This window comes from Carcharodon carcharias, chromosome 13, assembly GCF_017639515.1.
Source record: "Carcharodon carcharias isolate sCarCar2 chromosome 13, sCarCar2.pri, whole genome shotgun sequence".
In the NCBI taxonomy this organism is placed as follows: Eukaryota; Metazoa; Chordata; class Chondrichthyes; order Lamniformes; family Lamnidae; genus Carcharodon; species Carcharodon carcharias.
In genome coordinates, this window is record NC_054479.1 from 86,638,545 (window position 1) to 86,654,375 (window position 15,831).

General features: G+C 42.8%; 1 protein-coding gene across 3 annotated transcripts in view; it reads left to right on the plus strand.

Annotated features, from left to right (window-relative positions):
* itpr2 (inositol 1,4,5-trisphosphate receptor, type 2) overlaps positions 1–15,831 on the plus strand; it is a 472,778-nt gene that overhangs the window by 210,475 nt on the left and 246,472 nt on the right. For all 3 annotated transcript variants that reach the window (XM_041202236.1, XM_041202237.1, XM_041202238.1), the window contains exons 49-51: positions 5,128–5,292; positions 7,203–7,410; positions 7,580–7,666. In XM_041202236.1, coding sequence (XP_041058170.1) covers positions 5,128–5,292; positions 7,203–7,410; positions 7,580–7,666 — 460 coding nt within the window. The remainder of the gene's footprint in view (positions 1–5,127; positions 5,293–7,202; positions 7,411–7,579; positions 7,667–15,831) is intronic.

Genomic DNA, 15,831 nt, shown 5'->3' on the forward strand with positions numbered 1-15,831 from the left:
TCACTATTGAACTGTCACCATTGAAAACTACTATGGAACTGCAGAATAACAGATTAGTTTGATTTCAGGAATGGGACAATGCTTCAAGAGCACTTTATCAGAAGGGCCCAATGCATGTTCCTGGAGGTCATGAGATGTTGTCAGCATGGAATGGTGCTCATGGTGTTGACTTATGCTTCAATCTGAAGTAACTGAATCATCAGCAAACTATCTGGTAGATAGTTGGATTGCCCGGGGCTTCTGAAGGCCTCAGATAAAGTTTAGATTCCCGAAGCTGTTAAATAATAAGGGTCATGGAATTAGTGACAAATCAGCTGGTATGTAAGCAGAAAATGATGAATGGACAAGGTTCCATCTTGAGGGGATAGGCAATGGCAGGGGGACAGCTCTGACATTTGGGCTGTTGCTGTTCATCAGTGTGGGTAAGAAGACGTGTTGTGCATCTTGCATTTAAATGTGTCCATCACAAGGAAATCATCTGTCATCACTTTTCTGATTGGCGTAAATAATTAGTATTAAATGAGTAAAACTGATTTATTTAAACATAGGCAGGTATGTAAACCTATCAATCAGGAATAAGCATCCATCACAGAATTGGCCAATCCAATCACCTGGATTGTTTATTACTAAAGGTGCTAATGAGTCGACAGCAGTTATCACTCAAGGCGAAAGGGTAGTGTAGCAGTAAAGTTACCAGACAAGTAATCCAGGAGCCCAGGCTAATGTCCTGGGGTTCAAATCCCACCATGGCAGCCGGGGGAATTTAAGTTCAATTAATAAATCTGGAATTAAAAAGCTAGTCTCAGTAATTGTGACCAGGTTCTTGTAAAAACCCATCTGGTTCACTTATGTCCTTTAGGGAAGGAACTCTGCCATCCTTACCTGGTCTGGCCTACGGGTGATCCACAGCGGTGTGGTTGACTCTTAACTGCCCTCTGAAATGGCTTTGCAAGCCACTCGATTCAAGGGTAATTAAGGATGGGCAATAAATGTTGACCTTGTCAGCGATGCCCACATCCCATAAAAGAATAGAAAAATCTCAACAAACCAAGCCATTGTTTAAAACTTGTTCCAGTCAGATTTCTGACTTGGTTGAATCCATTAATCATCTCAACAACATACTAAATAGAGACTTGACGTAGGAGCACCAACCAATTGTGAGTTAAAGATTCCTCGAGAACTAACCCTGTGCAGCATTCCTCCTCTCCCTAATCCTCTGCTTTCCAGACCCCCTCACCTCAGCTGTGCCGAACTCCCTGTCCCCTGCTCCCTTGATCTCCAGCGAGATAGATGGTACTCCTTCCAACCCACGGATGTAGTCAAAATCTGAGGCCGTTGCTTATGGACTTGATTCATTTCTTAACGTTTTAGCTTTGTGAAAAAATGTCACAGGGCAGATTGAATTGGGTTGAATACAAGTTGTAGGTGATCTGTGAAAGGGGGCTATTTCTTGGACTTCCAGATTTTCTTACTAAAAGCCTCAGAGTGAGGAATAGTTTTCTTTTAATTTAAAAGTAGGTGAAATTGAGAAAGTGACTGTGTATATAGCAAACTGAGTTTGAAACATTTTGGAGGCTAATACTGTGTGTCAATTATGTTTTTATTACTGTACTCAATGTTGATCTAATATTTTGGGTTGCAGGTGTCAAAGGCTTGTGCAATAAAAGTAAAGTCTGGTATTAAGGTGAATGGTTAATGAAGTCAGCAATAACCTGCTATACAACATGTTACAGCGAGGAATACAGCTGAAAATTTTCTGCAAAGTGACATTTTTAATTTAGGTTAAAGTTATTGGTTCTTTCATATGTTCAGTCTGATGTGCTCATAGTTCAGCGCTCTGGAAGTTATTAATAACACGATTGATTCATTTTACAAGTATCACTGTTTTAAACTCAGACACTGACCTTTGAATGTACAGGGTACGTTACATTTAACTGCTTTAATACCAATTCTTGGGCCAGTCCACTTAACAGCTCTTTAATTTTGATTTTGGTGGGGTGAGGGCTGGAAGAGGAGGAAGGGCAGTATTTGAAAATGGGGACCATTTCAAAGTACTTGATTTAAATATTCAGCTGTGAGTTTGATTTTGCAAGATGTTTGATGTTCCAAGCTTTGGAGCTGAGCGCAGAAGAGGTGGTATCAAATGGCATCAGGATGAAGTACTTTACTTATGTGGACAGACTAAAAATAGAAGTTTAATAGAGGTGTTCAAAATTATGATGAGTATTTATAAAGTGCTGGGAAGGTTGGTGACCAGAGGGCATGGTTTGAAGGTAATTGGCAAAAGAAGTAGATGGGAGATGAGGAATTTTTTTTTTAAACTCTGAGCTGTGATCTGCACGATAATGTCTGAAAGTGTGGTGGAGGCAGAAACATAGAATGGTTGCAGCACAGAAGGAGGATGTTCAGCCCATCTTGTCTGTGCCAGCTCTCTGAAGGGGCCATTCCCCCACCTTCTCCCCTTGGCCCTGCACATTCTTCCTTTTCAGATAATAGTCCAATTCCCTCTTGAATCCTCGATTGACCCTGCCTCCATCACACTCTCAGGCTGAACATTCCAGATCCTAACCACTCGTGGCAGGTAAAAGCTTTCCTCATGTCGCCATTGGTTCTTTTGCCAATTATCTTAAATTGGTGTCCTCTGGTTCTCAATCCTTCCGCTAATGGAAACAATTTCTCCTGATCGACTTTATCCAGACCCCTCGTGATTTTGAATCCCCCTACCAAATCTACTCTTAAACTTCAGCCCCAACTTCTCTGATCTGCCTACGTAACTGAAGTTACTCATCCCTGGAACCATTCTCGGGAATCTTTTCTGCACCCCCTCTAATACCTTCACATCCTTCCTAAAGTTTTGCACCCAGAACTGGGCACAATACTCCAGTTAAGGCCATACCAGTGTTTTATGTAGGTTTATCATAAAGTCCTTTTGTACTCTGCATCGCTTTGGGGAAACAGCAGGGCGCAATTGGATAGCCCATTTAAAGAGCTGGCATACACATAATGGCCTGAATGGCCTGCTTCTGTACTGTATCAATCTATAATTTCACTCTGCCATTTTCATCTTGCGTGATTGTATCTATCACTGGTGGGAAACAAACAAAAAAGCCCAGCACTTCAAAATATGTGCTGATTTAGTTTCTTCCAGTATGTTTGATGCAGCCCAGAGCCCTGAGAAGAGAGTTTGCGATTTTGTATATTAATTACATTCTGCAACATAAATGGCAGTTCACTGCAGCTCGCTGGTTGAAAGAGGCCATAAGGAGCTGGCATGTAGGTGAAAGTGAAGGGTCAGAGGGAAGCTGATCCTGAATGGGGGCAAGGCTGGCAGATCAGCCTAAAGGCAGAACGGAGTGAGTGAGAGCTGGCTGGGAGGCAGATTCTGGAAAAGAGCCTGGGCCTCAGTATTTGTGTGGAGCCAGGCAGAGGAGTACTCCTACAAAAATTTAAACAGAACAAAATGAAGTCAGGGACCTTTTTTAATGGCAGCCAGCAGCAATCCCTTTAAAGACTCCTAGTTAGACTCCTCACTGCCTGGTACAAACAGCTGATTCATGACCAGTGCTTACTTTGTCCTCTGGTACCTCTAAAGTTGCAATTAGAGAATCTTGCACTGATGCAGAACCTCAGTTTCCATGTTTAGATAGCCTCCTGCACAAAACAGGTGACAGTGTTCTCCACCCCTTTACAGGCCATCTGATCGTGAGTGGTGTGGGTATCACTGGCAAGATGGGCATGTTTTTGCCCATCCTGGTGTCCCTGAGAAGGTGATGATGAGCTGTCTTTTCCTTGCACAGCTGCACTCTGTGGGGCGATGTGCTATTCTTCACAGTGAATTTTGACTTAATGGAATAACTTCAGAGGACAGCCAAGAGTCAACCCTGTTAGTGAGAGATTCAAGCCACGTGTAAGTCAGACCATGTAAAGCTGGCAGATTTCCGTCATTAGTGAACTAGATGGCATCATTGCAGCAGTCTGACTGCTTGTGGTCACTTTTCTAAGGATGTCTGTTTTCAAGAAACAGTTGATGTGCCTTCAACAGCCTCCAAATTATTAACCAGTCATCTTTCATCCAATGGAAAGTGAAAGTTTGCTCCATATATTTTTCTCAAATGCTGAGAGATGAAATACAATATCCATAAAGACTGCTCGTAGAAGCGGATGGAAACTTGGTAGCAACAAAGATACTGGCTAACGACAGTGGCAGGAAATCATTTTTTCCCCTTCTTTCTTGTGCTCGTTCCATTTTGATAAAATGTACTTCAATACGAGTTAGGTATGCATGAGAAAAATAGATTTCAACATTCTGCTGACTTTTAGATCCCATTCGTGACTCAAATCTCCTCAAACATCCTTGAAACTCCCTAAATGGAGAATGTTGAACTCTTTTGTCAGAGGGAATTGAGATTTATACTGTGCTCTCTGTATAGTGAAATTATAAGAGCACTCTTTAAGAAATAGGAGTAGGTCACTCGCCCTTTCACTTTGCTCCGCCATTCCATTCTGTCATGGCTGATTTTCTACATTAATTCCACTCTTTAGAGGTTGGTTAGTTAAGTTGACTAGGTGGCTAGAGAGTGGTTCAGAATTATGCCAACCATTTGGGTTCAATCCCTGTACCAACTGTGGTAGTTCTTGCCCTACCGCACTCCCCCCCAGCTTGGTGCAGAGTCATGCTCCTCAAACTATATACCAATTTCTCTAATGGCAAGAGATGCCTATGGTCCCTGGTGGACTATAGCCAATTACCTTGCTTTAGTTCTTCAATCACTGCACAAACATATGAATTCATGCCTTCCATTAGGTCCATCTCATTTCTTAGACCATCATAGAGATAATAGTTGGACTGTTGCCTTGTAAATCTATCCTAACCTAGAGCATCCTCACTTGCACCTTGTGACATAGCCTGGTCCTTCCTTAAGCAGCACAGAATGGTGTTGATTAAAAAGAAGCACATTTAGGAATAGTCTGGCAGTCATGTGATTCAGTGAGGTATTACTTTGACCAGTCTCGGGTCACATTTGGCTTGAATTAATTCCAGGTAGGAGTTTTTCTTTTCACTCTGGGTGGGGGTGACTTTTTTTTAACTACCGATGTAATAAATACTCACTCTTCTGTTTTCTTTAGCTGTGCAATAAAATCGTGTTCTTAGTCAGTTTTGTTGGAAATCGTGGAACGTTCACCCGTGGTTATAAGGCAGTGATCATGGATGTGGAGTTTTTGTACCATGTGACCTATGTCGTGGTCTGTATGCTTGGCCTTTTTGCTCATGAATTCTTCTACAGTTTTCTGGTAAGTGGCTGTAGTGTATTGAAAATTTTATTGTGTATTTTGTCCACCTGAGGCACACTGTACCAATAGAAGAAGTCTGCAAGGAAGAGACAATAAATGATCCATGTTTAACAGCTCATGCGGTTCTAATTCTAAATGTTTCTAGTTGAATATATAACTGTTTCTGCCCTAAGAATTTCATAGTGGCAGTTTTAACTCTTGTTTAGATAAATTATATATATCAGCTGATCTCATATGAAAACCGACAGACAGGAGGATACTGAATGTTCCGTCCAATCTGTTCCACACAAATGTGACTGTTCATGCATCATAATACTAGTTCTCGTACCCAATCATGTAATATCCTGGGAGAGGTGAAAAACCAGGCCACTCCCCGTCGTACTGGTCCTCATCCTTGGAACCATTCTCACGAATCCTTTATGCACTCTCTCCAATGCCATCACATCCTTCCTAAAATGCAGCACCCAGAACTGGATGCAGTATTGCAGCTGAGGTCTGACTTTTGATGATTACTTCGGTGCTGCTTCATGCTCTCGTCAGGACCTGGAAAAATGATTTAATTTTGCTTCCAATCTCCACCCCTCCATCATTTTCACATGGTCCATCTCTGCCACTTCCCTTTCCCTTCCTTGACCTCTCTGTCTCAATTCCTGGTGATAGACTGTCCACCAATATCCAATACTAGCCTACCAACTCCCACAGCTACCTCGGCTACAGCTCCTCACACCCCACTTCCTGTAAGGACTCCATCCCATTCTCTCAATTCCTTCGCCTCCGTCACATCTGTTCCGATGATGCTACCTTCAAAAATAATTCCTCTGACGTGTCCTCCTCCTTCCTTAACCAAGGTTTTCCACCCACAGTCGTTGACTTGGCCCTCAACCGTGTCTGGCCCATCTCCCGCACATCCGCCCTCACGCCTTCCCCTCCCTCCCAGAAACATGATAGGGTCTGTTGTGTGGCACTATATCAAACACCTTTTGGAAGTCCATATGCACCACATCAACAGCATTGTCTTCTTCAACCCTCTCTGTTGCCTCTTCAAAAACTCCAGCAAATTAGTTAAACATGATTTTCCCTTATGAAATCCATGCAGGCTTTCCTTAATTAATCCACATTTGTCCATGTGACTATCAGTTTTGTCCCAGATTATTGTTTCTAGAAGTTTCCCCACCATTGAAGTTAAACTGACTGGCCTGTAGTTGCTGGGAGTATCTTTACACCCTTTTTTGAACATGTGCAATTCTCCTGTCCTCTTGCACCAACCTTGAGCCTAAGGAAGTTTGGAAAATTATGGCCAGTGCCTCTGCAATTTCCACTTACTCTGTCAGTATCCTGGGATGTATTTCATTCAGTCCCAGTGCCCTGTCAACTTTAAGTATAGACAGCCTATCTAGTATCAATTTTAAAGCCCTTCACATGCCTGATCTAGTTCCTCTTTCACCGTTGTTCTTTTTACAGAAAGAGAGCCTTGTTCTCATCTGAGAGTCCAGTTGTTGCACTCACTCTCAAAATAGGGAAAATCTTGCCATGTCATCCTGTCCTAAAGCTAAGTTTGTTGGGTAGGCTCATTTGGAAAGCAGTTGATCTCCAGGATACATATTCACATTAGGAAGGGCCTCCCTGCTCTTCAAGTTCCAGTCAAGCAGAAGCCTTGATGATAAAAGATTCTTCTTGTTTGCTAATGTACCCTAGCTATTCACTGGATGACTCTCTCGCCTGTGGGAACAGAGTCCCTAGATAACCATATTTGGGAGACATGACTCCTAACTGTACACTTGCACAGGAATACCTTGTTCAGAAAACTGAAAGTTACCTTACTTTTTCTTTTAGAAATTGTTTTGAGTATTTTTTTTTTCTTGTTTTGATCTCCTTATCATTAATTGAATTGTTAATTTTTTTTTCTCCAGTTGTTTGACTTAGTCTACAGGGAGGAAACATTGCTTAATGTCATAAAAAGTGTCACACGCAATGGCCGGTCCATTATCCTGACAGCAGTTCTGGCTCTTATCCTTGTCTATCTCTTCTCCATTGTGGGATTCCTCTTCCTACAAGATGATTTCATCATGGAGGTGGACCGACTGGAGAAGAACAGAACACCCAGAACGCCTCTAACAGGTAACTTAATTTCCTTCCTAGAACTAGGCAGCATTGAACCAGTTGAATTCCTGTACAAAAGCACTGCGGTTAATCTTTTGATATTGAAGGTGCCAAATAATTGCAATTTACACTTGGCAGGCTTAAAATGATGAATTGCAGTCTGACACAATTTGTTTTTGTTGTACAGCCCAAGGAAGCCCCTATGGCTCACACTTAAACTATCAGGAGGATGTGTGTCGGGAGAACTGTTCTATATTACCTATTGCAGCTGCAGGTTAGTAAATAAGGCCGTGTGTCATAAAACAAGGGTGAGTGGCGTCATTACAGCATTATGTTGCTTCAAGTCTTTTCAAATTAAAAGAGCTGGCATTGAAAACAAAAACTGCTTGCTTCCCATATCTGTCCCATTTCTGGTTTGCACACTTGAGCTTGCAGTTATGTTGGTTTCTTTCATAACAGCATAAGAAATAGGAGCAGCTGTAGGCATTTGGCCCCTCAAGGATGCCCCGCCATTCAATAAGATCATGGCTGATCTGCCCCAGGCCTCAGCTCCTCATAGCCCTCAACTTCCCGATATTTCAAAAATCTATCAAAAACTCACCCGATAGCAGTATAACCGGCACAAAAGCTTGCAGCATTTGTAGATGAAATTCAGTTCAATGCAATTCAAGTTGTCACAATCTCTTCTACTAGATAAAATCATTGGGCAGAATTTCACCCTTGTTGGGGCAGGGGCGGGTAGGGGCAGTCGGGAAGATGACCCCTGCCCGTGATCGATGCCGGAAGGCAATTTCACGCTGGCAGCCCGATTAAGGCCCACCCAGTGTGAAACGCAAGTGGCAGCTCTTAGTGCTGCCTGTGTGGGCGGCGGGGGGGGAGGAGTGCGAGTGGGGCAAGCGTGAACTTCGCTCATGCTTGCTTCATAATCTCCCTGAGGGATGGAGCTGCTTCAGGGAGATAGAGTTATATTAAAAAAAATGAAGTTAAAAATGTAATGAAACATGTCCCCCCATGTGAGTTTGTCACATGAGCAGGGACATGTTATTAATTAAGTTTTAAAATTTTTACATTTTTACTTGCTATTGGAAACCTCATCCCGCCTGTGGATGAGGCTTCCTAAAAAGTGCAAAGGCCGCTTGGCTTTTTCGCCTGCCCACCAACCGTAAGGTTGGACGGGCAGCAAAAATTTCAACTAGTTTGATAATTTAATGGCCTTAACAGGCTTTTTAATTGTCAGCCAGTGCATGCTCACCGAATGAAATATCGCACAGCTGCGCGTTGACATCGGGGTAAGGATGGTAGGTTTCCTTCCCTAAAGGACATTAGTGAACCAGATTGGTAGTTTCATGGTCACCATTACTGAAACAAGCTTTCAATTCCAGATTTATTAACTGAATTCAAATTCCACCAGCTGCCATGGTGGGATTTGAACTCATGTCCCCAGAGCATTAGCCTGGGTCCCTGGATTACTAATCAGTGACATTACCACAAAGCCACCCTCTTTGAAAAGGTTCCATGTATTAAACTGGAACCTTTGGGCACAAGTACACTAATAGGTACATTTTGAAAAGGATTTTTGCTTTAACTTACTAAGGAGATCTCTACTGTACCCTAATCTAACTAGAAAATCTTTGGAAGGTTTTTACAGTCATTTTCAGTGGTTTAAAATGGGCCAGAGGCAGTGGATTGGCAGTGATTTAAAATGCTTTTTTTTTCGCAATAAACCTGTTTTCAGCTCTTGTAATCGAACTATGCCAAGTTCCTGCTCTTAAATATATCAAGGAATATTTTTTAAAGCAATTTTTTCTTAAGTTAACATTTTAAAACACAGCTTAAATTTGCATGATTCATGGCAGGTTTTGCGATCAGCAATATGCAAATAAGTGAGAGGAAGTTCAGGGTAAGAAGCATTTTCCTAAATGGGGGCAATTTTGGGCACAATTTACGTTGGAATTGTACCCAAAGCAGAAACTCTATCCCATAATATATAACTTCAGCTAGTTTGAGGAGAGGTTGCTTTTTAAGAAGAAAAACAAATGGAGAAAATTATATATTTTTGGAATGTAGAGTGCTTAACTAAAACCTGCCTTTAAGAAACTCTATCCTGTGAATGTGATGTTTCTCAGTCCTGTTCAAACCATTTACATAAGAACCCAGTTTAGCTGCATGCTTGTCACAAAAGGAAAGTGTACTTGCTATCTTTTAGAAATCTCGTCTCGCATCTCTTGTACTTAATCGTTCTCATCTATTTAATCTTACAAATAAATGTGCAGTCATCCTCATGGGATATCATGAGATATGGGTTAGAATTCCCCTTTGTGTAAAAGCTTTTGTCCTGGTTTATCATTGATCTATAATTATAGTTAAATGGAAAAAGTTTTGTCATGTTACCCAGAGAAAAAATTATCTTCTTTAAGATTTTTGTTTAAAACTGAAAACAATTCTGGGGATGTCAACACTGCTGGTAAGGCCAGTATTTATTGCCCATTCCTAATTGCTCTCAAGAAGGTGGTGGTGGTGAGCCATGTTCTTGAACTGCTGCAGTCCATGTGGTATGGGTGCACCTGTAGTGCTGTTAGGGAGGGAGTTCCAGGATTTTGACCCAGTGACAGTGAAGGAATGGCGATATATTTCCAAATCCAGATGGTGAGTGGCTTGGAGGGGACCTTCCAGGTGATGGTGTTCCCATCTATCTGCTGCCCTTGCCCTTCTAGATGGTAGTGGTTGTGGGTTTGGAAGATGCTGTCTAAGGAGTCTTAGTGAGTTCCTGCAGTGCATCTTGTGGATGGTGCACACTGCTGCCACTGTGCATTGGTAATGCAGGGAAGTTTAAAGTGCTGCTGATTTTGCTTTGTGACCTCCATGGCAACTCCAAACCAGTGCCACATTTAAGGGCTCATCCTGGATCTGTTCCTCAGTTTATTTCCTCCCAACAGCAGTAGTTTTACCATCCATCCCAAACACATTCCTCCTTATTTGTCTATATGAAGTTTGTATTTGAATAGCATCTTTAACTTAGGAAAAAATATTAAGGTGCTTCACAAAAGCATAATCAGACAAAAACCTCAGGTGTTAGGATATGAAAAAGTGGGATATCAAAGGTTTCTGTACTTCTCATCCTGATGTTTGAATCCTTCCATGACCTGTTCCCTCACCCATCCATATCTTTGTAATCTCCTCCAGCCATGCAACAGTCTCAAGAACTCTTCATTTCTCCAATTCTGGACACCCCTGATCTTCATCAGTCCACCATTGGTGGCAGTGCCCTCCCACAATTGTCCAGGTCCTAAGTTCTGAAAATCCCCCCCCCCTTAAATCTCTCCACCTTTGCTCCTTAAAACCTACCTCTTTGACCAAACGTTTGGTCACCTGACCTAATAGTTCCTTTTTTGGTTGTGGTCATAATAGTTTTGTTTGATAATGCTCCTGTGAACCACTCTAAAAATGCAAGTAGTATTTTGTGGGCTGCTGTGGAGTTTTGGAAGCCACATACACCATTAATATCAATACTCCCATTAATTCTCCATAGATCTCAAATTGCTGTTAAAACCTTTGGATTTATCCATGATTTATTTGTCAATGAAGCACCGGTACTAAGAATATTCCTTCCCAAACCTCCAAGCCCACAAGGTTCAAGCAGGACAACCCGGTAGATAAGAAATGGTCGTCTAAGCTTCAGGAAATGAGCTGTCAGCTGTGAGTGGGGTGGGGAGGGTGGTGGGTTGATGGGGGGGTGGGGGGGGGGGGTGGGATGTGTGGTCAGCCACATGCGGGCGAAGTCAGTGAGGAGAAATCTGGGATTCTCCAATGGTGTTATATGTAAAAATTTGTGTAACCTTCTATAACCACATATTAGATAAAGGATCCATCTACTGAGCAGTCGCATAAGAAAAAAGGAGGCATAAAAAAGCCTTATATCAGTGATGACCAATTCCCCGTTCTTGCTGTTTCTCTTCCAAGATGAAGGTATTGGGGGTGATCTTGACTCTGTGATGGCGAGTCAGTAACCTGGGCCAGGATTTCTCAGCCCCTTTGTGGTGGGACCCGCTGTGCGGGATGCAGCGGGACAGCCAAAAGTCCATTGACTTTCGGCGGGACCAGATGATCCTGGTGGCGGGCAGGGCTGGAAAATCTCAGCCCTGGATTGAAATTTTGACACTGGCAATAAAAATCATTAGGGATGTAAAGCTATCGCACCAAGTCAGCATTGTTCCCATTCTCTCTTCCGATCAGGAATCAACTGATTGCCATTTTTTGGAGCTTAGTGGCCGCCTCACCCTGAATGTGAAATTCCTGGAAGGAAATTCCAGCATCTGAATTCCAGGCGGCACTGGTACATCAGGCCCTACCCTGCGTATTATAATCACACAGTGGAATATCGCACTGTTTTTCTTCAGCTTTCAATTGCTGTGGTTGCTTTTTTTTAAAAAAAAAATACATGAAATTTCTTTCAGCCTTTAAATGGAAGCTCCAAAGATTGTGGCTTTGAGCCAGGAAGCTGGAAGTTCTAGTCTCAGTATCTCTGTGGAAGCCTAGTCTTGATCAACAGAAACTTTGTAGAATTGTGGACATTGTTCACTGTAAGAGACTGTTCGGCCCATTCTGCCCATCACAGCTCTCTGACTCAAATTCCATGGTCTTTTCCTGATGCTCATATTTTTAAAAATTATTTATCCGCTCCCTTTTTTAAAAGCTCTTACAAGTTGTTCTTCCATGCTGTTTCTGGCAGGACAACCTATGACCTTCCGTATAAAACAATTGTTCTAACCGCATTATTTGCTCTGCTGCCGGTAATATTACTTTTGTGCTCTTTCATTCCCAATGCTGTGACCAGTAGAAATGTTTTCTTTTTCTTTCTCACCTCATGAAAAGTTTTCACCGTTTTGGCATTGTATTTCCCCATAGCTTCTTGTGAAAAGAGCCTCATTTCCCCTTTTCTCTCCAAGTCCCTGCTGTTGTGTGATGTGCCTGCATGCCATTGTAATGTAAAGGTGCTCAGCAGAGCAAGCGTTAACGTGGGACTGGAGAATAGCACTGTCCACCATATGATGTATAGAGTCACATGGTATTGGACTGAGGGAACACAGGCTAGAAAGAACACTCTGGAAGCAGCCTCCATAGAGGTACCAGCTCCATGCATGACAGGCATGGATTTGTGAATAGTTAAAATATTAACAATAAAGGGTTCATGTTTAAATATACAAGTCTCAAGATTTCATCATTAAGATATTGATATTACAACACCTGCTGTCCATATCTATTGACTCTATTCTGCACCTTCCCCTTTGCCTTTTCATCCTTTTCTAAAGTAAGGCACTCATAGCTGGATACACTATTCTGACTGTGGCCTAACCAATTGTACAGGCTCAGCATTACCTTTGTCCTTTTACACTTGATGCCACCCTGTTCCATGATGCTGTACAATTGTCAGCTGTGGCTCGGTTAGTGACACACTTGCCTCCCAGTCAAAATGGGTTCTGGGTTCAAGTCCCACTCCAGGACTTGAGCAGAGAAAAAATCAAGGATGACACTCTAGGGTAGCACTGATGGAGTGCCATACTGTCGGAGATGCTGCCTTTCGGATGGGATATTAAACTGAGGCCCAGCCTGATCCATCAGATGCACTGGGGTTTTTCCCCAGTGTCCTGGCCAATATGTATCCCTCAATCAAAATCACTGAAACAGATACTTTGATCATTTTCAGATTGCTGTTTGTGGGAACCTACTGTGAGCAAATTGGCTTCCTACATTACAATAGTGACATTTCAAAAAGTATTTCACTACCAACACAATGCTTTGAGATGCCCTGAGGCCAGCTCTGTGGCAGCCTTCCATCTCATAAGATGAAGGTTTGCATCTTGATGGTTAACTCTGTGTTAGGCATCGCCTGGTGTGGCTCAGGATCCCCACTCTGGCCTGCAGTCTCTGCCACATTTGCTGCTGAGGGAGACAATGGGCTGAGAAGGTGCACGATTCATTGGCCTCTGTTTTCTCTGGGCCCTCTTCTCGGCCAACTGACCTTTTCATTTCTCCTCGCTTATTCCAATGCCCTTCCAAACAGTCGGCCTCCAGAGGTCACGGCCGTCAGTGACAGTCTCCCAGTTGTCAGTGTCAATGTCCGCCATCTTCATATCTCACTTGCGGGTGTCTTTGTGGTGGAGGTATGGACGCCCAGGAGGTCGTGACCCAGTGGCCAGTTCACCGTGCGGAAGGTCTTTGAGCTTATGGTCGTTAACCATACGATGAATGTGATGAGCCAGCACAGATGTTGGTGCCTTAGCAATGAGCGTCTGCTGATATAATTAACACGCTCCAGGACCCCTGAGTTGGTGACCTTGTCCTGCCAAGAGATGCCGAGGATATGTCCGAGGCTGTGAAGGTGGAAACTGTTCTGCTTTTTTCCTGCCTGGCGTACGTTGTCCAGATCTCACCACTGTATAGGAGTGCACTGAGGACACAGGCTTGGTATACTCACAGTTTGGTGTTCTCAGTCAGGTTGCTGTTGCTCCACACTCTCTCACTCAGCTTGGATATAACAGCTGCAGCTTTTGTGATGTGTGAGTTGATTTCAGCATCAAGTGACAGATTGTTGGTGATTGTGGAGCCTAGATATGTGAAGCTATCAACCACCTCCAATGTCACATTGTCAATGCTGATAGCCGGCGATATGACAACATCCTGAATCATGTCATTTATCTTCCTGAAGCTGATGGTCCAACAAAACTCTTTACAGGTGTGAAAGAGTCTGTCCATTTGCTGCTGATGGTGTTCTTCAGTATGGAATGTTAGTACAGCATTGTCAGCGTAGGGCAAATCTCTGAGGAGGACTTGTTGCCCCTTCATCCAACTCGAGCAAGATTGAACATCTTTCTGTCAGTTCCGGTTTGAAAGTAGTTGCTCTCTGTGGGTGACCTGAAGGCATATGACAGCAGTAAAGAGAAGAATGTGCTAAAGGGTGTCGGTGCTAGAACACAACCCTGTTTGACCCCACTGCAGATCTCTATGGTTTCTGATGTTGCCTCATGAAAGCTGCCTTACCCAGCATATCCTCATGGAAAGAGGAGATCACATTGAGCAGCTGGGGTAAGCAGCCCCCCAGTGGCGGATTCTTGTATGGGGCACAATCTTTGCATCACAGGTATCCTGGGGCACTGCTCCTTCCCTCCACTGGAGACAGAGAAGTTTGTGCAGATGTTACAGGAGTGCCAGTTTCCCACGTTGAAGATTGAAGGGCGTCATCTTAATGCATTCATTTTGTTAAAACTATGCCTGGAATGAAATTCAGTTCTGCATTTGTTTATCAAAGTCATAAACAACACGCCTCACGTTATTAACACGAGTTACTTGTACATGACCCCCTGTTGAAGCCCACAGCACTCAAAGCTCAGCCACTTCAGAAATGAACTGTAATGCCTTTGCTCATTTCTTTTTTGAAAAGTAGTAGTAGGTTACGTGTGAGATGTGAAGCAAAGATGAGGCACGGGATTATTTTTAAAAGTTGGGTAGTTTTGCAATGTTGAGGAAGAGTCACAATGGGCTTGAGCGTTGCTAAACGGATGAAGCCTGATGAACATTTCTGCTTCCAGTAATACAAGACAGAATCTTCAAGCTACAATATGAGTATAGAACTTCTACAAATGCAATTAAATGTAATAATGTTATATTGATTAATTTTTTAACTTGCAACTGTACTACTGACCCAAAACAAGTCAATTACTGGTAGATTTTATACAGAAAGAAATAAAGAACTTACATTTATATAGTGCCCTTCACGATGCCCCAGAGTACTTTACAGACAATTGAGTACTTTCAAACCACAGCCACTGTCACAGTGTGGGAAATTCAGTAGCCAATTTCTGTGAACAGTAATGTCATGGTGATCTGTTTTCATAGTTGCGGGATAAATATTGGCCCAGATACCAGGGAGGATTTCCCCTTCCCTTCTTTGAAATGCCATGTTGTGGGATATGGGACCTTTTGCGACCTCCTGAGAGAGCAGACAGGCCTTAGTTTAATGTCTCACCCAAAATATGGCACCTCCAACAGTGCAGCACTGGAGTATCAACTTAGATTTTGTGCTCAGTTTTGGGGTGAGACTTGAGCCCACGACTTTGTGACTCAGAGGGGAGAGTGCACCTCACTAAGACACAGCTTAAAGCTAGAGGGACCACATTATCCAGTTCCTAAAGGAAAATGACTCCTAGGAACTAGCTGTTTTCTCCATATCTGCTTCCGTTGTCTAAGTTAGTTCACAGGCTGTATTCCGCTGAATGACTGTAGCATTAAAATTATGGAAATCTATGGCGATGTAGATACTGAAATACAGTGGAATCAACTTAATGAGCAGTTGTAGTTTAGTTGCTTAAAAATAATTAAGAAATAGATCTTTGTATTTACTGCAAAATAGATGATAGTGAACAGGCAGCCCACATTACACTG